We start from the raw sequence: 22,416 nt of genomic DNA on the forward strand, positions 1-22,416 counted from the left end.
GTCAACTCTGAAGCTGTGATTTGTGCTACCTTTTCTGAGGGAAAGCCAAGGAGAGTGGTTTGAAAGCACTGCTGGCAGTACTGTGTGTGTGTGTGTGTGTGTGTGTGTGTGTGTGTGTGTGTGTGTGTGTGTGTGTGTGTGTGTGCGTGTGTGCGTGTGCGTGTGCGTGTGTGTGTGTGTGGCGCGTGAGTATGCGTGTGCATGTGCGTGCGTGCACCTTCACCATTCTGTTCCCCATTCCTCAGTCCTGCGGTGGCAGAAGGTTCCTGTTGCTGTGTTCGTGCGTGCTTGCATGAATGTGTGTGCGTGCATGAGTGCGTGCGTGTGTGACATGTCACCCTTTTGGAGGTGCAAACTATCCTGCCACAGTACAGGTGCAGAGCAGATTGTATGGATAAGAATATACCCTCTCTCTCTCTCTCTCTCTCTCTCTCTCTCTCTCTCTCTCTCTCTCTCTCTCTCTCTCTCTCTCTCTCTCTCTCTCTCTGTGTCTCTCTCTGTTTTGTTGGTAAAAAAAACGTTCTACCCTCTTGACAGTAGAAGTAAAAGCCTCTTTGTTTCAAGTCCCTCCTACGTGTAGTATTAGTGCACAATCAGCATACTACCACCGTGTTCAGCTTCCAGGAAGGTTGTCCTCTTAATGCCGATATGGTGTCCTTCAGAGAGGTATAATAACAAAGCACATCACTCATGTAATGAACAACAAACATCAAATAAAAGTCAGTTTGGAATGACTGAAATGAAACTCCCTGACTCTCAAAGGAACGGATGGTCACCTGGCCAGTGGCTGTGCTTTATTTTTTCACTATTTTCCTGGGCTGTCAAAATGTGAATAAAAACACTTTTAATTGCGTCATCAAGGACTGTTTTGCTATTTTGAGTATTTTTGAGTTTTGATTCAAGCGCCTTTTGGCAAACACTACCTTGACCTTAAAGGCAGCTACAAGCTCCAAATGAATCCATCAGGACTTTCTTCCTATTTCTTAGGGCCGGTGAATATTGCACTTTTTGAGAAAATTCTATTTCGGTTCGGCACTTTCCAAACTACAATATGACGTCATTCAGAGGTTCTGGCGGGGGCGGGTACCGTCATTAATTCGGCTGTTCTGTGCTGCCGAGATTTTGTGACTCCCCGAACCGAACCGAAATAAATTTGTTAAGTTAAAGTGAAGTTAAATGTTCACGTTTAGACAGAATCAAACCGAAACGCCTGCAAAAAAGGGAGTCCTGTGTACATACAGTATTGCGTGGATATATTAATAGCTAGATTTTAGACGTTCGGGTATTTTGTTACACACTCAGAATGTTGCTATTCTACAGTACCTATACCAGTAAGACTCCCTAATCGGGAGAGAATCGACCGTAGGTCTCGCTAGGAGAGGGCCATGTGAGAAATGAGGGGTGGGGTCTCCGCGTTGCCTTGGCAGACGAATAGGTACCGGCCCCGGCTCTCCCATACGCTCCTAGCCCGAGTTAGGGCATTTTATGTGAGCTGCAGTGGAGGGGGTCCTCCACTGGGGGCACCACCACTTTTGCATCCGTTCTGGAGTACCAGGAGTGGGTGGTCCCCGGGAATTCCCCGTGAGCAGCCCCGTGGGGGTGGTCATTTGGTCATTTTTGCACATTTGGTATTTTTTTTACACCTGGGGGTCCCCCAGGGACCTGGGGGTCCCTGGAACTCCGGGGGTCCTTGGAGGTTGTAGTTTGGCAGGCAAGGAGTTTGTGTGGAAATTTTGGCATGGATCGGGCCAACGGTGGCCGAGATATGAGTAGGGGGAAAGTGTGACGTGTATGTGGTAATGTTTTTACACCTGGGGGTCCCCCAGGGACGTGGGGGTCCCTGGAACTCCGGGGGTCCTTGGAGGTTGTAGTTTGGCAGGCAAGGAGTTTGTGTGGAAATTTTGGCATGGATCGGGGCAACAGTTGTGGAGATATGAGCAGAGCAAAAGTGTGACTGACTGACGGACTGACAGACAGCCCGTGGAGCTTTTGATAGTAAATGCGACCTACGGTCGCAATCATTGGTGATTCATAGAAGCTGTGTGCAGGTGTTTGTTCTATGATGACATGATGACCATTTCCAAATGATGTTTCTTCTGATTTGATCCAACAACATAACTATTTTGTTTCATAAACGGGTGTGAAAAACAAACTCTACAATTAATTATTTGGGGCTGTGCATTTGGGAATGATTTGGAAGTGGTTATTGGGGCTATTTAATGTGCATCAACTTATCTCAGTTTAATTTCATCGATGGTCCTTTTCCCACAGGAAGGGACATTATGGGGAAAAAGTTGAATTAATTATAAAAAATATATATCCCTACTTATATAAATCCAAATGACTGGCCTTGGGGTCTGTTTGCAGAATTGCTCCTGTCGTCCAGTTTTCCCAGCAGCCCCCATGTAGCATCCGTGCCCAGTTGTTTACTGCAGGTACTCTAGTTTCCTCCCACACCAAAAGACAACTTAGCATATTAAATGCAGAGCATGAATTATGGATGTGCGCCACATGCACTTGTCAATTAGGGTACGTTCACGCCAAGTGGGAACTGGGAAGTATACTACAGTAATTCCAATTTGGGGAAATCCACACGAGCAGTCCTCCAATTCATAATTCATGGTCAGAAACACTGGGCTTCACACGGGGAAAACATTACTGTAAGACAGTCATACACATTTCTGCAATGAGGTTGATTCTGCAGAGGTGAGTTTACAGACATAAATACACCTTTCTTTCTTTTTCTTTCTTTCTCTCTCTCTCTCTCTCTCTCTCTGTCAGGTGTACTCCCAGTCGATGTGAACATGGAGGAAGATGCAGTCAGTCGTGGAGAACTTTCCACTGCAACTGTTCCAACAGTGGCTACACCGGTGCCACCTGCCACAGCTGTAAGCCACTCACGTGCGCACGCACACACACACACACATGAATGCATGCTCGCAACGCACGCACGCACACAGCCTGCATCAGGTCAATATTACATACAGGAGTAGAGGGACAAGCAGAGAGAGAGAGAGAGAGAGAGAGAGAGAGAGAGAGAGAGAGAGAGACAGACAGACAGACAGACAGATAGAGACAGCAGACAGACAGGCCAACATCATTCCCTCTTCTCATAATGTATTTTTGCAGATTCATGCAGTGAACTCTGTGAGACAGGGAGAGAGAGAGAGAAGTAGAGCATAAGAGAAACAGGCAGATTGTTCTTTCCACTTAACTGGATTTGAACTCTTAGGTTGACCAATCAGGGCTCGGCATTATAAAACCATTAGATGAGTAATGCGGCAGGGATTGGGGGAAATCGCAGCTATGACTGAAGTGAAACAATTGCACTTGTTTTAAGCACGGTAATGAAGTGTGGTCGTGTGCTCATCGGCTCAGAGTCAACTCCGGCTCATCTATTAGTAATAAACGTGTGCAGTGAAGTTGTGGTGGACTCAGTCTGCAGGGAGGAAAACATTTCACAGTTTCACTTTCACATATTGTCGTTGTCGGGTGGAAACCTTGTTACCGGTATGTCCAAAACCGTTTGTTTTGTATTTATCATTTAAAAAAATGATCTAAACTAGTGAAAACAGCCGATCTACAAGCACACAACGTTGTGTGCTTGTAGATCTGCTGTTTTCACTACCTCTCTGTGACGGCCTTGTGTGATGAAGCAGGGCTTTGCTTCGCGAAAAAATGTGTATACACATTTGAAACTTGGAGATACAAGGTTTCTGCCCGACAGCGACGATATGCATGAATGTGTGTGTGTGTGTGCGTGCGTGCGTGCGTGCGTGCGTGCGTGCGTGCGTGCGTGTGTGCGTGTGTGTGTGTGTGTGTGTACTGTATGTGTGTGTGCGCGTGCGTGCGTGCGTGTGCATGTGTGCGTGCTTGCGCATGCGGAATGAAGCATAATACTAACATCTGCTACTGCAGTTCTCTACTGTGTGTACCTACAGTACATCCTTCGGTTCATCCATCCATCCATCCGTCCATCCGTCTGTCCATTCATCCATCCATCCATCCATCCATCCATCCATCCATCCATTTTTAACAGTTCACTACTGCAGTACAGTTTGTTCTCTGCATCTCAACCCCTGAAGCCATGTATGATCTGCATTCATACCAGGACCTCTCTGTGCTATTAGTGCATCAGAGACACAATACCACAACACAGAGGAGTAACTAGACAGTAAAGGAATTCTGGACTAAACCATAGACTGTAGTCAGACCTAATCATGTCCATCAACACAAATGTTCTTAGATAGGGGTCCCAGAGATAAAAATTAATAAAAACTTAAAATATCAAATTGTGGGTTGTTTATCTTTAAAGAAAAGTAGAAGTAGGCGTCTTCAACAGGGGTCCGGGACCCCTAGGGGGTCCTCAGAGTTACTACAGGGGGTCCTCCAAATCTTTGTGTGATAGAAACTATTTTTTTCCCCCCCATTTTTTATATTAACCACTTGAACCCTAGTGTCCATATTCTGAGAGCTTTAGCCAAAAATAGCAGATCTACCAGCTCACAACGCCTTGCGCGGATGATTGTGCTGTCAAACAATGAAACTATATGGAATCTATGAACAGATTGTGTGGGGGTCCCTGCTTCATCTCTTACTCAACTAAGGGGTCCTTGGCCTGAAAACGTTGAAGACCCCTGAAGTAGAGAAACGATGCTAAGTTCTAACTGAATAGACGCAGAGTGCAAACGGCATCAAAGCTGATGGTCCCAGGACTGTAGCGCTGCTCTGATTGATGGCACTTTAATGGCAGCTGCTTTCTGTCCTCATTTCAACCCTCCAGCGATATACGAGCGGTCCTGTGAGGCGTACAAACACCAAGGCAACACGTCGGGATATTATTACATCGACGTGGACGGCAGTGGAGACATCAAGCCGCAGCTCATCTACTGCAACATGACAGGTAGGATGCATGAGCATGCGCGCGCGCATGAACACACACACACACGCACGCACGCACGCACGCACGCACGCACGCACGCACACACACACACACACACACACACACACACACAAAAATAATAACAACTCTGCTTCTGTATTCTGGGTCTGCGCACAGTAAAATGCTGAGTGTAAATTTGAACTTGAGAGTGTACAGATGGAGCCAGGGTTTGACAGTGTGGATGCGGACCCTGAGGAAAAAAGTACTTTATTAGATTAATCTCTCCCTCTATCCTCATCCATCCTTCTTTTCCTCATCCTCCCATTATCACCTTAGTTCACATCACTTAACATTATCATAATTCTTTACTAAATATTCACATTAGCATAATCTTGAATAATAATGGTCCTCTATTTCTCCTTTATCCCCTCCTCTCTCTCTCCCTCTATCTCCCTCTCCTGTCTTCTTTCTTTCTTTCTCATTCTTTCTTTCATTCTGTCTGTCTTTCTTTCTTTCTTTCTTTCTTTCTTTCTTTCTTTCTCTTTGGCTTCCTCTTCTTTTTGTCTGTTCCCTCTACTTCCCTCCCCTCTCTATGTCCCCTTCTCTCTCTTTTTATCTATCTATCACTGTCTCTGTCCATCTGTCTGTCGGTCTCTCTCTCTCTCTCTCTCTCTCTCTCTCTCTCTCTCTCTCTCCCTTTCTCTCTCTCTCTCTCTCTCCCTCTCTCTCTCTCTCTCTACCACCAGAGGAGGAGACATGGACGGTGGTTCAGCACAACAACACAGAGCTGACCAGACTGCGTCCCTCCCCGGGGGCCAATAAGCACTCTGCGTATTTCCACTATTCATCCGAAGAGGAGCAGCTAGCCGCCGTCATCAGCCAGTCTGAGCACTGCCAGCAGGAACTGTCATACCACTGCAGGAAGTCTCGTCTCCTCAATACACCAGGTGAAGCCTCTTGGTTCTCTCTAACCTTTCCCCAGCCTGCAGGGAAGCTGTGCTGAGCAAAACAAAAGAGAAAAACGCCCATCCAACCTGGCTCAGGTGCCAGCTGCTGAAAGTTCATGAAAACAAAAAACTGCACACAGAGGAATTTCACCTTACAGTACGTGACATTTGGAGCTGTGTAACTTTTCTTCAGACATCTTCTCTACCAAATAAGTATCCTTTATTTGTTTGTATGGAGTTTAGGTGAGTTTACCAGGTTCTTGCACTCCTGACATCACTTGAGGAAGGTCTCACGACCGAAACGTTGCTCTGTATTTATTTAACGACACCCTGGAACTTGTGCAAGTGGCAGTGTGCGGGTCTGATCTTTCTAAGATTCCTTACTTATACTGTCTTGTTACCTACGCACCTGCTTGAGAGGAAATGGGTGTAAGTCTTCTCTTCACAACTCCTGACATCACAAAACAGCTCAACTGAATGTTTGGGAGGTGTTGCAAACGACTTTTTCCAAATTTTGTAAAACATTATTATTGGCTATGAAAATGCCAAATTATAACACTATTAAATTTTTCCCCCAAATTGTTTGAATAGCATTTAAAATTACGTGTTGCCATGCCTTTTCTGTGATTCAACCAGCTCAGTGGCCTTGTGGTTAGAATGTCTGCCCTGAGCCTGGGAGGTTGGGGTTCGATCCCCGGCCGGGTTAGGGATGGTATCGCGAACCGGTTCTTGTTTAGAACTGGTTCCCCGTGGATCTATTCCATGGAATCTTTAGCCAAAGTCCTTAACGATTCTGCTATCGATTCCTGCATATGCGCGATGACATCACACACGCAACGCGCTGCCTTGTTTAGACGCAGCCAACATGTTGTCTAAACAGAGGCGTTCTAAAGTCTGGCTGTATATTTCACGAGAATGTTTTGATAATGAGGCGTCAGCTTTCCTAGTTAAGTTGTTACTCAAGCTCACTACATGAACGGACAAGTCTCCCGCCGTTCTGTGGCCGAGCTAGAGTGCTTGTTTTGCAAGCCCGCCTGCCGCCGCCTCCCACGTTCTTACTACAAAACTGGCTACACGTCCAATGTGCTCCGTGTTGCTAAATGCTCCCCTATAAATCACATGTGCAAGAAAGAAAAGTATGTAAATCCTTTGATCCAAACTGTAGAAGACAGTGCTTCTGCTTTAACTGTGTACAGCAGCAGCTCCGCGAGCTTCGGCGAGCTTCGCAACCGACATAGAGTAGGCTGGAAGGGGGGTGCTTCAGCACCCCTGGTTAGGCTACAGGGGCGCTGCAAGGGGGGTGCTGAGGGTGCTTCAGCACCCCTGGTACTTAAAAAAAAAAATGATATATACACACAGAGAGCTATTTTAAAACAATAATGTATTTGACTTTGGGGAATACACTATGTTGAAACAAGGTGTTTGATTATCACATGGTCTCCTTGCCACCTCCGGTTGGAAGGGAAGTTGAATTTAAACGAAGAACTAGAAACTATCTGTAGGCTCATTGTTGCAAACTAACACCGTTGTATATGGGGAATAAAAAACTGTAAAAAACCCGATATTGTAGTGTGTGTGAGTGAGTGACTGTGTGTGTGCATGCGTGCTGTGTGTTGCACTGTGTGATAAAATAACTAGTAAACAGCTACTTGTTACACTACACTGTTGTGTGGGTGTGGGAAATAAGCACCCAAAACAGTAATAAAAATAACCCAAAACCTCTCTAGAAAAAGAAGAAAATGACAGGAGGAGAATAAGGATTGGAAGAGGTAGAAAAGACTATTGGCCACTATTTCTGACCAGCCCCCAGCATGGCGAGGGGGCTGAGAATCGATAAGAGAATCGATAAGGAATCCAATCGATAAGCAGAACCGGAATCGGAATCGCTAAAATCTTAACGATACCCATCCCTAGGCCGGGTCATACCAAAGACTCTGATAAATGGGGCCCAGTGCCTCCCTGCTTGGCACTCAGCATCAAGGGTTGGATTGAGTGTAAGTCCCAGCGACATACTAGCGTTGTGTCCAGGGGGAGTATTGTACATCAAGTTGCCTCACGCTACAGAAACAGGAGATAGGCTCCTGCCTCATGGCTCGGCAAGGCTTGCTTAATTACTTCTCTGTGATTAAACTAATCATAATACTTTTTTTAAACCCTAGATAATTTATGCATGTAAAAAGATTTGTGTAATCTCCGAATCACTTAGTTTACCAATGTATTTCTTCTGAAGTACTTAGAGGGCATTATTCAGATGTAGACCTTCCACACTAGTTAGCATTCTCTTAAGAAGCCAGTGCGGCTTCCCTACGAATAGACTGTACTGCCGCAGTGTCCACGTTGCCTTAGTATCCACGTTGTCAAAGATAAAAACACAAAAAAGGGTGTTTGGTCAGCAGCTCGCTAGCTCAGTCGGTAGGGTAGCATGGCTACGATCACTATGGCGGGGTTCGATTCCCACCAACAGTGCATATTCGAGTAAACATGTGTCGGTGCATGCGCACTAAGACTCCCCCTCCGCTTGCACAGATAGACACCGAAAGCATCCCAGTGCGTTTCATGGAGGACGCTGATAGCGAGGCCAAAGCGCATCGGGGGGGTGTGAAGCAGGGGGGGTGAGAACGGGCTGTGTTCAACGAAGCCTTGCCTCCCACACATGTTCTGACTAAATTGATGTTGAATGTAGCTAAACAACTATTTTGTAGTTCTACGCACTACCAGAGAGGTTGTACTGATATAGCTTGGATTATCTTTGGGAACATTTGCAGTGCTATTATATACACTTACACGTGGGTGCAATCCAATACTATTTTAAACATATACTGCTGTTAGCTGAGCAGCTCCAAAGCAGCAGTTGGTGCTGTGCTTTGAAAACACTCCAATAGCTGATGAGGGAGGTTCTCATGAGAACACTGGTTTGGTTTCCCTGGCCTGCACAGAGCCATACTCAGCCAGTCTGAGAATTTAAACAACCCAGTGTCTCCAACCTGGAGCGCGCTGATCTCCTCTCCATGTCACAAATCTCAGCGCTGAGTTTCCCACCAGCATCTGAGCTCAAAGTTTCCTCTTTGCTCCTCAAACCAAAGACTGTATTTACCATTCAAGCCCTGTAGCTTTGGAGAACTCTGCCAGAAGAGCTTAAAGGGGATGACAGATAGAAAGCTTTACACTAGACACAAGAAATGCGCCCAACGATTGTAGTCAACGCTGGAGGCATCAAGTGGGTGCATCAAAACCTGTTGAAAATAGAACCAAGCTCTGTAAGACGTGTCGTCGACTCGTCTTACAGAGCTTGGTTCTATTTTCAAGTTTGGATGCAGGGCACAGACCATCCCAGCATTGACTAGATCAAACTTGTATTGCAGTGTGTATGAACAATGTTTGTGTTTTTACTTGTTTGACCGTTTCAAATCTTTTCTAAGAAACTCAAGTTTGTGTAGACGGTAGTCTGCACAGATCCTGACAAATTAAACGCTTGTATGTGAAACTACAGTAGCCCCATCTTCCTCAGTTTGCACATAGTAAGACGCCTCAGGGCGACATGTCTTGGCCATCTGGCCAGTGATGTATATCGGACCAGTTGCTGTGAGAGCCCAAACATGCTTACACAGTTATGTGACGTCTATGACATCTGACATCATACATACAATCCCTTTTAGCGCCCATACATGGAGATTCCTATCTGTAGAACCATGTGGTATGTGGCCGATGTGGCCTCCAGTATATGGACATTCCCATATGAAGTCCTGTAAGATATGGGCTTAATATTGATGACATCAGGGATCTTCATATATGAAGTTAGTGTGGTTCCCCTGACATCACAGTGATGTCAGAGCGGCAAACCCATAGATGGTAAAAAAGCGTATACGTCCGGACGGACGGATGGATACATGATGTGCCGTTTTACATACTACATTCTTTTATTTATTTTTAATAATGGGGCGGATGTTTTGACACGCGCTGTCCGCGGCCGGTGTGTGTTCCCCTTACCACAGGTAACAACCAAGTACTAAAAAGTAGTAAGACAGTTTGTAAATTTGCCAAAGTTGTGACAGTAGAAAGTGATAAATTCACAATGGATTACAACAGAGAGCAAACATGATAATTATGTTTACCACCCACAACAAACAGATCTTTTCAACACTAACACATCAATTGTGCTCTACACTGCAAACAATTTAGTTTCACAGATTTTTCATCCCATTTGTCTGACAAACAGATCATTTAGTGTCTGTTTAGTTTCTCCTGCAAGTATTGAAGCTGGTTAGTTTGTCTTTTTTCAGATAAAGTTTTTATGGTTTCCTCCTGCGTTATTTGTCATTTATTGACCTGAATGATTGGGAAATCACATTAATGCCCTGTCTCTATTAGCCCCAACCGGGGATATGTGGACTGGCTATCTGGTTTCTGTCTCCATCTCTAAACAAACGCCAGGAATATAAATCTTACGATTGAATGCTCCACAAAGTTTTGCCACTTTAAATTCACCTTCTTAAAATGTTATCAGCTCATTAATTAGCCGTTCACTAGTAAGAGACCAAACCTCTGCTCAGGTTAAACAGCATTTATTGAACAAGTGAGATGTATGCATGTGAGTTTGCGAGTGTGTGTGTGCGTTGCTGAGGAGCCCGAGGTAGGGCGAGGCTCAGGATGGGGAAGCAGCCTCGGGAGCGAGACGACCCGGTTTGCTCGGACTGTGAGCCAACTGTCATCTCTGCTCCTGCACTGCCCCCCTCGATGCTCCTAGGGAATAAAGAAACGAAAGTTAGTATGGCGAAACGAGAAACGAAAGTTGGTATGGCGAAACGATTCGAATGAAGGAGGTGACTGGGGAGGGGGTGGGGATTTTGCGTTCTACGTGAGCAGAGTCAAACAGGTAAGTGACATGATCTGAGGTGTATTTATCCACGATTTTCCTACGCCCCATAGTGCATTGCGCAGACGTTTGCACCGATCTTCCGCCGCCGATTTACAAGCTCACAACGGGTTGCATCTGCGACGCGACGTGAGCTTGTATGTCTGCTGTTAAACCCGGAAGTTTGGTCCTGATAGTCTCCAGTAAACCCCCGGGGAAAATTGTGGATACTGTGTGATCGCTGTGTGATTGGCTGATAGGGATAGCACAGGTGTAGTTAATAAGGTGAGTGAGTGGCTACGGAAAGCAGAGGCTATGTGGATGGCTGAGGCAAGCAGTGACAGAGATCGCAGTGGGTGGTCTCCACTCCTGAACTTGTGTTGAGCACAAGTGCACAACTACTGTACATTTATTAGTTGTAGTTTTACTCTAGCCACTGGCATGAGAAGTAAATGCGACCATAAGCATAACCTTTTTAAGCGGTGCTAGGAGGCTTCTACAACTGACTTTGTGTGTGTGTATGTATGTACAGTATGTGTAAATCTCCATAAGCATGAACACCTACAGCTGATTGCAACATAAATCTGCAATTCATTACACACAAACAGGAGGCATGGCATGGTATTCACACACACTGCATTTAAAATCCATTTAAAATGCAGTGTGCACACACCTCGCGCTGAGTTTACGCATAAACATGGGAAGGCAGAGCGCAAATGCACACGCAGGCACGCACGCACGCAGGCACGCACGCACGCACACACACACACACACACACACACACACACACACACACACACACACACACACACACACACACACACACACACACAGGAGACAAATTACATTGTTTGCCAAGAGGTTTAGCTGATCGATCTAATCTTCTAGAGTCCACATTTTATTTTCCTATTTTATTGTACTATTGTGGTGCTGGTACAACTCCGCAGGCAAACAGTCTTTGTGGGGTTTTGGGTGGGTGACTGCACTAATGGAAGCACAGAGAAGTGTGTAGGACTGCAACTCTAGCTCCTGGTCTCAACTCTGGCTTGTCAATATTGTGGCCATATATCTAGATATGAGTTGTCCTACATATATTATAAATGTAGTATTCCCTATGTATTTTCCATGAAGAAGGACGAATAGACAAGCGTTTCCAGGAGTCCGAAAAAAAAGGTGCGACTGACGGCCCACCTGTCCAATGAGATTCTACCAGGATGGGAGTAGATGTGATGTTTCTGTGTCTTCGCAAGAAGAGAGAGCAATGTAACAAAACTTCTCATCTAGTCTCAGGTCTCATCTAGTTGATAATGACAAAAAGATGACACTTTTGTCGAACGACAAAGGTGACATATTTCTTTACATAAATAAGCAATGGCAATTCAAGAAATTGGGCTTTGAGTCAAGGATGTCAACGGATTTTACCTGGACATACTCTAAGGGTTTCTCAAAGAAATGAAAATAATACAATTTAAATAAAATAAAATGGTAATAACACCTTTTGGTTGTACAAAAAAGGAATTCAAAGAAAGAAAGAAAAATAAATGAATGCAGTGATACTCTGGCTGGGAGGAAGCTTGAGTCTCAGGGCTTTAGTATCTTTCCCTAAGATATCTAGCTTCAGCAGGGAAAGAGGAAGGTAAGAGAGTCCATGTTCTGAATAGAGAATGCCTAGATATTCCTGAGACTATTAGGGGCTGGCTGTGTTCACACAAAGTGTTTTTTTTCCCCCCTTCTTTTTTCCCCCTTCTTTTTCAGCGCCTGTATGGCATGCATTTAGCACTCTCCTGCCTGTCTGTCTGTCTGTCTGGATGGATGGATGGATGGATGATACAGTCGAAAGATAAGAAAACCTCAGAGAGAAAAGGCAGCATATGAAGGAAGAGAGAGCTCTGATGGAAGCTGATGAAGCTCTTTAGGAAAGTGCTGAGCCAGCAGAAACAATTCTGTTGTATTTTGGGCTCTAATCCTTTACTGCAGGGGTCTTCAAAGTTTTCAGGCCAAGGACCTTTTAACTGAGAGAGAGATGAAGCAGGGACCCCCACAACCTTTTCATAGATTCCATACAGTTTCATCGTTTGACAGCACGATCATCAGTATATTTTGGATTCATGTCAATTTGTGTTTTCAGATATTTAACCACTTGAACCGTCAATACTTAATAAACTTGACCTATCACTCTGTACTTAGTCTGCTCTTTTTCCCACCGATCTACAAGCTCACGGCGCCTCGCAGCGCGAGGCTTTGTGAGCTTGTAGATCTGCTATTTTTGCCTAAAGTTCTCAGAATATGGACGCTAGGGTTTGTGAAGTGGAAAAGGAGAAAAAAAGGTTTCTATCACACAAAGAATTGGAGGACCCCCTGTAGTAACTCTGAGGACCCCTTAGGGGTCCCGGACTCCCTGTTGAAGACCCTTACAGTAGATAGATATAACACCTCAGAGAGAAAAGGCAGCATATGAAGGAAGAGAGAGCTCTCATCAGAGAGGTGTCTCTCCTCTGCTCTTTAGGAAAGTGCTGAGCCAGCAGAAACAATTCTATTGTGTTTTGGGCTCTCATCCTTTACTGCACTTCATTTTCGTACTCTTTCTCACTGACGCGAAGCAGTCCTCTGATGTGTAGGATCAATGCTCTCGGTGTAGTCGCTGTCAGTGTGGGAGGTTGGAAAGCCAAAGGCATCTTTTTCAGTCAGTTTCAGCCGTAGACAACCTTGTACTGTACACTGTTATACCGCACTGTAAGCTACTGTTTCTTAAGGTGGGGTCCAGGGACCCCCAGGGATCCCTGAGGTAATGAGATAAATGATTGATTGTTAGCAAGCAAATGGACATTTCCAGTTCTGTAACTCTGACAGAATGGAACTTAATGTACCCAGAATGGAAGCAAATGGACTTTGGATGCTTGCAGGTCTATTTGGTTCCATATTGTAACGTTTAACAGACTGAGCGGGGAAGTTCACTTCCAAGCAGGAGTTGAACCCTGGCCCCCCACTCAGCAGACAAGGCAAGCACCTCCAACGCCAAGAGAGCTTGCTCGCTTGGTGGAGCGAGTTACAGCTGGATCTCTTGCAGGGTCGTTATAATTATACAGTAATACTTATTATTATTATATTATATTAATATTTTACTGTGTAGATTGGGATAACATACATCAAAATCACACCTAGTGTGGAGTGAGCGGTGCTATTTATGAGTTAATTTGATTAAGCGTCCCAAGAAGCCTGGCCAATGTGACCCTGGGCGAACATAAACTTTGAGAGCGATTTGTGCCAAGATGTAGGCCAGATGTAGGCCACGCTTCAGAGCCCGGACATTTTTGGGGGTGTAAAACAAACTTTGAGTGCTTTGTGCCGAGATGTAGGCCAGATGTAGGCCATTCTGCCTCTGTGTGTGATCTCACGTGGCTATGTGTCTGTGTGTCTGTGCTTCTGTGTGTTCCAGAGGGCTCTCCGTTCAGCTGGTGGCATGGTGGTCCGGGTCCAGGTGAGCTCCAGACTCACTGGGGTGGAGCTCCCCCAGGCAGCCACCAGTGTGGCTGTGGCCTGCAGGAGAACTGTGTTGACCCAAGGCACTTCTGCAACTGCGATGCCGACCGCTTGGAATGGTACAGTGTTGTTATATTCACAAAAAGAACACTTTTAATGTAAAAGCGTCATTTTGTGGCTTTAGATGCACATACTGTATTAGTTGATGTGGAAAAGCATGTCTGGAAGGTTACCTAGACGCGGGGCCTATTAACAACTCTGACAAAGCCCTCGACAAAACTTGTGGTGCAACGTAGGTGTGAACTGTGTGAGGTCGACATAGCGGTCTTAACTCTAGATGTGTGAAACAAACGGCTAGCCTCCTGCAGAGCCATGGTGTAAAGAATATGAGGAAATTCTCCGATTTATTTATCGAAGAATATTCCTATTCCATTAAAGATAGAAATCTATTCACATGGGATGATATCGCCCAAGTGAATGCCCATAGTGTTTTATTGTAATCACTTTTTTAATAGTGTGGGGAAAACGTGGCGGTGGGGTGGGGGGTGAATTAATAAAGCAATGCAGATGAGATTGCACAGGGATATGCTGGTTGCGGTTGATCTCATTAGAGATGCGTTCACTTCTCCCACTCATCTCTCTGCAAGTATTAAAAAGTTAGTCTGTGTCATCAATCAGTTTATTAAAACCACTACACTGTAGGTTCTGTGAATGTTAAACGATACGTTTCATAGCAACGGGGGCAATCTTATCTCAACACTATGATAGGCTTAACTGAGGAGAAATTGGTAGAAATATAAATAGACAGGTGACATGATGTATTATGTTCATTTAGGTGATTTTCATATCCAGAGTTGGCGCACTGCATTTCTAGCTAAAATAACCGCTCTAAAAGCTCACAACGCTTCACATTGTGTCAAGTTGTGAGTTTGTAGATCTGTTTTCTTTTTAATGTTTGAACCTTTTTTTAAATTTTGCCTATATTATCCCTATGCTCAACATAGGGATACCAGGTTGAAAGTCATTAGATTATCCACTAGGATTTTACTATGTGGGAAGAATCTTACGGTACCATTAACTCAGCAAAATCTGCAAGCAGCCATGTTGTCATCTCCAAAGCCCAATCCCTCTTAATTCATCCAAACAAACCTGTTCAACAGTAACTCTATTTTTACAGAGCGTCTCCCGTCGTTCAATATTTCATCAGGTTCATGAAGTACTGAATGCGCCATAAGCTTTCAAGTCCTGAGGATATTTTTAGACAGGATGTCCCAGCAACAAGCTCACTGACAGGTCCATTTTCAAGAGAATATAAGATAGTGGCTCATGGGAAAAAAGAAAGGAAAAAGAAAAATGACATTAATGGATTGCCAGGAAGCATTCATATATAGTACAGTATATACATACAGTATACCATACCGGCTTATGATTCATCCTATTAAAAATAACTCACCAAAGGATCCTCCTAGACACTTGACTTGTTATGAAAAAGTTATTTTTGGAAATATTCTTGTCATCCTCTAAGAACAAATGAACACACTATGAAGATAGGCAGGTATTTCTGTTTATATTCAGATTTCAAGATGATATTGAGTTAATATTGACGAAAGTCGATACATTTCATTGCCAGCAGATAGATAGGTAGCAGCAATAATGCAAATGTGTGTCTACATAATGAGACAACACATAAGTAAAAAAAAAAAAAAGTTAAAAAAAATATGCAACCTTTTAGTCATTGCTCAAGTCTTCATTATTCTTTTCCTTCCATCTTTTCTTTCTTCTTCTTCTACCTCTCCATCTTCTCTCTCTTCATCCTTAACTCCTCCTCCCCTGACAGGACCAATGACTCAGGCCTGCTGACACACAAGGACTATCTTCCTGTGCGCTCGGTGGTCCTGGGAGACATGCAGAGACCTGGCTCAGAGGCTGCCTATAGGGTGGGGCCCCTTCGTTGTCATGGAGACAGTAAGTCCATGTTCTGGGGCAGCGATTCATAACATGTGAGGATATTGCAGATAGGGTTCCCAGAACTTCCCACACATTTTTACTAATTCATTTCCAAAACTTTTCCAGAATATTTAACCCAATTTCCAGGACTATATAACAATAATTCAGCTCAATAACAGGTCGCTTACTCCTATGTGCAATGCCTAAAGACAGGTAGTGTATGCCTAGGTTCTCAACCTTTTCAGGCCGTGACTCCCGAAATAATCATGTTTTAACTGGGGACCCGGCACCCTGACGAGCACTAAGAGTTGAGGAATTTTGTATGACACGGTTCTATTGTGAAAATAGCAGATCTAGATCGGCTATTTTCACAATTTCTGCCTCAACAAAATCTAAATCAATAACCAAAGACAATGCATAGCTATTTTTTCCAGGACCTTCCAGGAACCTTGATAAATTCTAAAACTTTTCCAGTACTGGAAAAATATTTTTTCTAATTTCATAATATTTCCAGGAATTTCATGACCGTGGGAACCCTGCTAATAATATAATATGAAGGGAAAAAAATCATTCCGATACGCATTCCGATATGAACTTAATGTGGGTGACCATATATTCGGCCGCTAAAACCGGGATGCGAACCACTGTTCCCTAAAACCGGGACCCTCAAATGCACACTCTCCATGAATCTGCCCACTTTAAGTGGTCAGATGGGTGGGCCACAGACAGTTTCAAGATTTTCAAGTGGGCCCTGATCAGAAGAGGTGGGGAACCTGTTCTGGGGCTTTGTTGGTCACCTCTCAACGGATCTGACTGTCCCGATCTCTTTCCCTTGTGTTGCATTATCTTTTTTCCAATGATTCTCATTAGTGATGTTTTTCATTGTAATTTGCTACTAACGAGGCTTATACGTCTCAGTGGGGCTTCCTGCATTAGCAAAGGTTTAATTTAAATGAAAGATAATTGCCAAATATTCATTCAAGCTATGTAAAGAAGTATAATGTAGTCATTTTATTTGTTCATTAGCATTCAGATATTTCTGTTTGTTTTTCTGCCAGTGTAAATAGTGTTAGCACTAGCTGCCTTGGTCTGTCAAAGTTCATCAAATGGTTGCTTGCAATCAGACTGAGCTGGCTTTGTTTGAATTGAGTGGGTTGTAGCAGTATACATTCTTCCTTCATGCTCGGTGTTTCTCAGTAAAGTGGTTCTTTGAAACATACGTACCGTACGTACCGACATAGGTAATGTCACCTCTCCGTGGGCTGAGTACGCTGTTGAACATTGCCTGAACAGACTAGGAGTTAATGACAAACACACCATTCTATCTTTAGGTTTAGTAAAGCGAGCACCTCATAATTAAAGTACCAGTGTGAGTGAGAAACTCTTTGAAACAGAAATAGAGCTGAGAACAGGTTTTGAGTCATCAAGGGGTCTCATCACACCTGCCAATCAACGGTTTAATTAAGTCCCACTGTCACATCCAGCAGCTAATTAGGATCAACTGCAAAAGCGTGTTTCCTTTTATTTTTGTTTTAAGCTATTGATACTGGTTTTTAATCCGCAGTATTAAAACAAGTATGAATGCTTTTCTTCCGTATTTAAATTATTCATAATTGCTGCCCTGAATGACAAGAACCGAGAAATACATCTCTATAATTGGCACCGCGCATCAGCTTATACACGAGGGTTGCTGCTTTTGTTGTTAGCTAATTATTTCTTTGCATTGTGGTTTCCGTGTAAAGGACGACTTTAACGCGTGTTCTCAACAGGGAACTACTGGAACGCGGTGTCTTTTGACAAGGAGACGTCGTACCTCCACTTCCCCACGTTCCACGGGGAGCTGAGTGCCGACGTCTCCTTCCTGTTCAAGACCTCGGCCTCGTCCGGGGTGTTCCTGGAAAACCTGGGGATCAAAGACTTCATCCGCATCGAACTCAGCTGTAAGTAAAACGCGTTCAATCACAGTTCAATTGTTGCTTTAATACAGTGGTTCTCAACCTTTTCAGGCCGCGACCCCCAAAATAATCATATTTTAACTCGGGACCCCCCAACCCTGACGAGCACTAAGAGTTGAGGCATTACATTTTGTATAATAACACTGTTCTATTGTGAAAATAGCAGATCTACATGCTCACAACGCCTCATGTTGCGAGGCGTTGTGAGCATGTAGATCAGCTATTTTCACAATTTCTGCCTCTAATATTTGACAATTTGTCCAATGTTTAATTTGTCATTTTAGATGTAAAAAAGTTCTTAAATTGTCACTTTAGAAATGTGCAGATACCCTCTGTAGACTTAAACATTATGTTGGTTTGTTTACTGTTGAGTGAGAAAACAATGTTGCACATTAAGTTTATTATCTGGGGACCCCCCAAAATATCCCGACCCACAGGTTGAGAACCACTGCTTTAATATTACCGCGGGAAGAACCTACCCCCTCGGACCGGACGGGGAATGATGTTTTGTGTAAACAATAATGCGTTTTATAATCACACCACCAGAGCTGCACGTCATGAAGCATAATTTATGCTCCGTCCCGTAACAGCGGATTTGGGTCATATTGTGAATCCATCCGAAGAGTTGGGTGACCATTCTGACCAATCAGGGCCCAGTATTGATCTGGTCTAACCAATTGTCTCCCCTCCCCTCCCCTCCTCCCTCAGCCCCTACAGAGGTGGTGTTCTCCTTCGATGTGGGGAATGGCCCGTTGGAGGTGCGCGTGGAGGCGGCCGCTCCACTGAATGATGGCCGGTGGCACCGCGTGCGAGCCGAGCGCAACGTGAAGGAGGCGTGGCTCTTGGTGGACGCGCTCCCTGTCGCCGTGCAAGAGGCCCCCGCTGACGGACACGTCCACATGCAGCTCAACAGCCAGCTCTTCATAGGTGGGTGGATGCTGCGTGTGTTTGTGGATGGATGGACTGTGCGCGCGCGCGCGCGTGTATGTGTGTGTGTGTGTGTGTGTGTGTGTGTGTGTGTGTGTGTGTGTGTGTGTGTGTGTGTGTGTGTGTGTGTGTGTGTGTGTGTGTGTGTGTGTGTGTGTGTGTGTGTGTGTGTGTGTGTGTTTGCCATATGCTTGTATTTGGGTAGTTTAGCGCACACACATGTGCACGTGTGTGTGTGTTCTTTCCTTCATTAGTCACAGAGTGATGGTGCTAATGACTGCTTGGCCATTGCCTCTTGAACTGAACATCTGTCTCAGCCCCGTTCTGTCTGTCTGTCTGTCTGTCTGTCTGTCTGTCTGTCTGTCTGTCTGTCTGTCTGTCTGTCTGTCTGTCTGTCTGTCTGTCTTTCCCTGTGTCTCTCTCTTTGTCTCTCTCTCTCTCTCTGTCTCTCACACATGCACACACATGCATGCATGCATCTGACTTCCTCACATACTGGTCCAGTCAGTGAACTGACTGACTGAAGCCTGTGAGGGAGGTGAGCCCACAGACTCTCCTTTTGGCTGTTATTCGTCTATTATTCTCTGCTGTGTGTTCTTTTTCGGCTGTTGAAATTGGATGATTCTGTCTTACGTTACATTGTGTTGGGTTTCAATGCAATGGTCTATCTTATGTTATTATAATGTTATCTTAACTTTTATGTGTTATGGGAAACATTGTTTGCTGTTATCTATTAGCTCTGTTCCTGGAGCCCTGTGCTTCTCTACTGGCCTGTTGGACTGAATACTTCTTGCTCCTTCATGTGACTCTTTTTGATATCAAACAGTGTTTGTTCAGGCCTGTCATATACTTTAGTTGACTCAGTTCTTTTGGTACAATACAATGCATCTTCCTCCAGAGTCCTATCTACACGCTGGGCTGGGAGCCAAACCTCAGTAGGAGGTTGTTCAGTTCAGCTTTTGTGTGTGTGCGTGCGCGTGTGTGTGCTTGTGTGCGTGCGTGCGTTAAGAACGAATCCCAAAATAGCAAAGGGAAATATGGTTTTAGCACGTATATCCTACTAATAAAGGAGCAAACTCACGCTCTAACGCTCTAACGCTCTAACGCTCACGCTTATCTACGTTTATCTATTCACTCGCTTCAGCAACTGATCCCAAAGTTCACATGGTATTGGCCATTAGCATTATACCAACGGTGACGGAACCCGAATTTCATTTCTCCCAAATTAAAGCTGTTTATTAGCGTTTTCTACTGTCTGTTGCCAGGGTTACGGTCCGTTCCTCCAGGCCATGGGATCTGTAGCCCCACACACACACACACACACAGCTCCCTCTCTCACAGTTAGGAATGTGCATTCTCTCATATCGTCGAACGGGTAAGGTCTAGTTGTATATAATAGGGTGTAGTGTTGTCGTTGTTCCACGCTGTAGTATATTCACCTATTGTACTGTACATATTCATATACTGTACTGTTCACATAGGTGAAGTTCAGTCTCTTTAGTAGATATTATAAGTTGAACTGTTTCATTGTTGCCTGTCCGACCACAAAGCTGTGATTTTTAAAGCTCCTCTTCCTTGTCCTACTCCTAAATGCTCCTGTGAGAGGCGCAGTAATGTTTTATAACATAACACGTTAAAGGGTATAAATCCCAAACTAGTTCGGGATGAGCACACTACCGCCCGGTTCTGAAAACCTGAATTAGTTCGGGATAGGCACTTAAAGTGTTAAACGCTGGGCAACTAATGTCCAAGAAACATCCATAAGATAAAATAATTTCTTTCTACAGCAAATCTTATGAATGTTTTGAATGCTCTGGTGTACCCTCATTTAGATTACTGCAATGCCTTACTCTGATCTCAGCCAAAGCTTAATATATCGCCTGCAATTGGTTCAAAATGCAGCAGCTAGGCTCATCACTGGTACCAGGAGATTTGAGGACATAACACCTGTTTTAGCTACACTTCACTGCCTGCACAGTCTCCTTCAGGATTGATTTAAAACTTTTATTGCTAACTTTTAAAGCTGTTGATGGTCTAGCTCCTAGCTATTTATGTAATATGGTGGAACACTACAGTATGTGCCTGTGCGTACCCTTAGATCATCTGGTGAGGGTCTACTGAAGGAGAGTCATAACGTCACCTACTTAATATAGATGTGCCGATTGATTGTTGACTGATCGCGATCGGCCGATAATGCCTCTATCGGCTTTGATCGGTATCGGCTTTACCTCTATCGGCTTTGCCGATCTACAAGCTAGATCAGCTATTTTCACAATATTTATCTGTGGGACTGAATGTAACCTCAGCTTCAACTCCTACAAGTTGAATTGGATACTAAAGGACCTCAGCCTGCAATCTCCTAATGTTTATACTTAATATACAATGTCATTAAATATATAAATGCTGATACAGTAACTCAATAAATAGAAGAATTTATGGATTTGACGCTGTGATCGGGAATATCGGTATCGGCAGATACTGATTCCAGTTGATCGGAGCTTCTCTACTTCTTAAACTAATGTTTTATAAGGTGAATTACTACGTTTTCTTTTTTTTGGGAAAATTATATTTTTGCTTAAGTCAGCACCTCGTGACAGTTTTAAAACACGCATTTTTACAGAATGTATCTTCTAATTTTCTATGGTTATTTCATTATTGCAATGTTGTTTTATCAATGTTTTGATTGTTCAAGCACTTTGTAACTTTGTTTAAAATAGTGCTATAGAATTAAAGTACTGTATCCAAAAATACAGTCACTCAACTACATGATACTCAAAAAATGTAATACTCAAGTAAACTCAGTTACTGTCCAGCACTGCCTAGAACACATACAGTACATAACGGGATGAATACCAAGGAAGTAATACTGCTTCCTCCACAGCCCAGCGTGACCCGCTGGCCTGGGCCTGAACCTGTGGAAAAAGGAAGGATAGATGATGTCTCCCTCACCTGTGTTATTCTGCTATCGACTAGCTGCCACTTGTCATGGAGCTGAACTGGATACGTACTGTAGCAGCTGTGTTGACAGTTCTATTCACCGGAGGGTCTAATGCATCTTCCTGTGCAGTGTGATGAACCCACCTGCTAGACCGGGATTGAATCCCGAGAGAAAGGATGAGAATGTCATCGCAGTCTGGTGGAAACCTTGTATGTCCAAAACCGTTCCGTTCCTTTTTTATTATTATTTAAAAAACGAGTTAAAGTAGTGAAAATAGACGATCTACGAGCGCACAACACCTCGCACCGCAAAGCGTTGTGCGCTTGTAGATCTGCTAATTTCACAACTTTAATGCAACACTCTTGTGTGATGAAGCAGGAGTTTAATTTACGAAGGAACATGGTATTTTGAAACTTAGAGATACAAGGTTTTTGCCCGACAGTGGCAATATGCTGGCTATTTCACGTACGCGGAGCCGCCTCTTCTGG

At 44.1% G+C, this 22,416-nt stretch overlaps 1 protein-coding gene across 1 annotated transcript in view; it reads left to right on the forward strand.

Annotated features, from left to right (window-relative positions):
• The window catches only part of LOC308284978 (contactin-associated protein-like 4), a gene marked incomplete at both ends in the record, with an annotated part of 170,405 nt that overhangs the window by 117,759 nt on the left and 30,230 nt on the right, over positions 1-22,416 (forward strand). Inside the window, 7 exons of the mRNA XM_080725699.1 lie at positions 2,782-2,888; positions 4,784-4,903; positions 5,629-5,829; positions 14,118-14,280; positions 15,999-16,126; positions 17,878-18,048; positions 18,772-18,990. Coding sequence (XP_080581825.1) covers positions 2,782-2,888; positions 4,784-4,903; positions 5,629-5,829; positions 14,118-14,280; positions 15,999-16,126; positions 17,878-18,048; positions 18,772-18,990 — 1,109 coding nt within the window. The remainder of the gene's footprint in view (positions 1-2,781; positions 2,889-4,783; positions 4,904-5,628; positions 5,830-14,117; positions 14,281-15,998; positions 16,127-17,877; positions 18,049-18,771; positions 18,991-22,416) is intronic.

Source organism: Nannobrachium achirus (genome assembly GCF_963921795.1).
Source record: "Nannobrachium achirus genome assembly, chromosome: 5".
NCBI classification, from domain to species: domain Eukaryota; kingdom Metazoa; phylum Chordata; class Actinopteri; order Myctophiformes; family Myctophidae; genus Nannobrachium; species Nannobrachium achirus.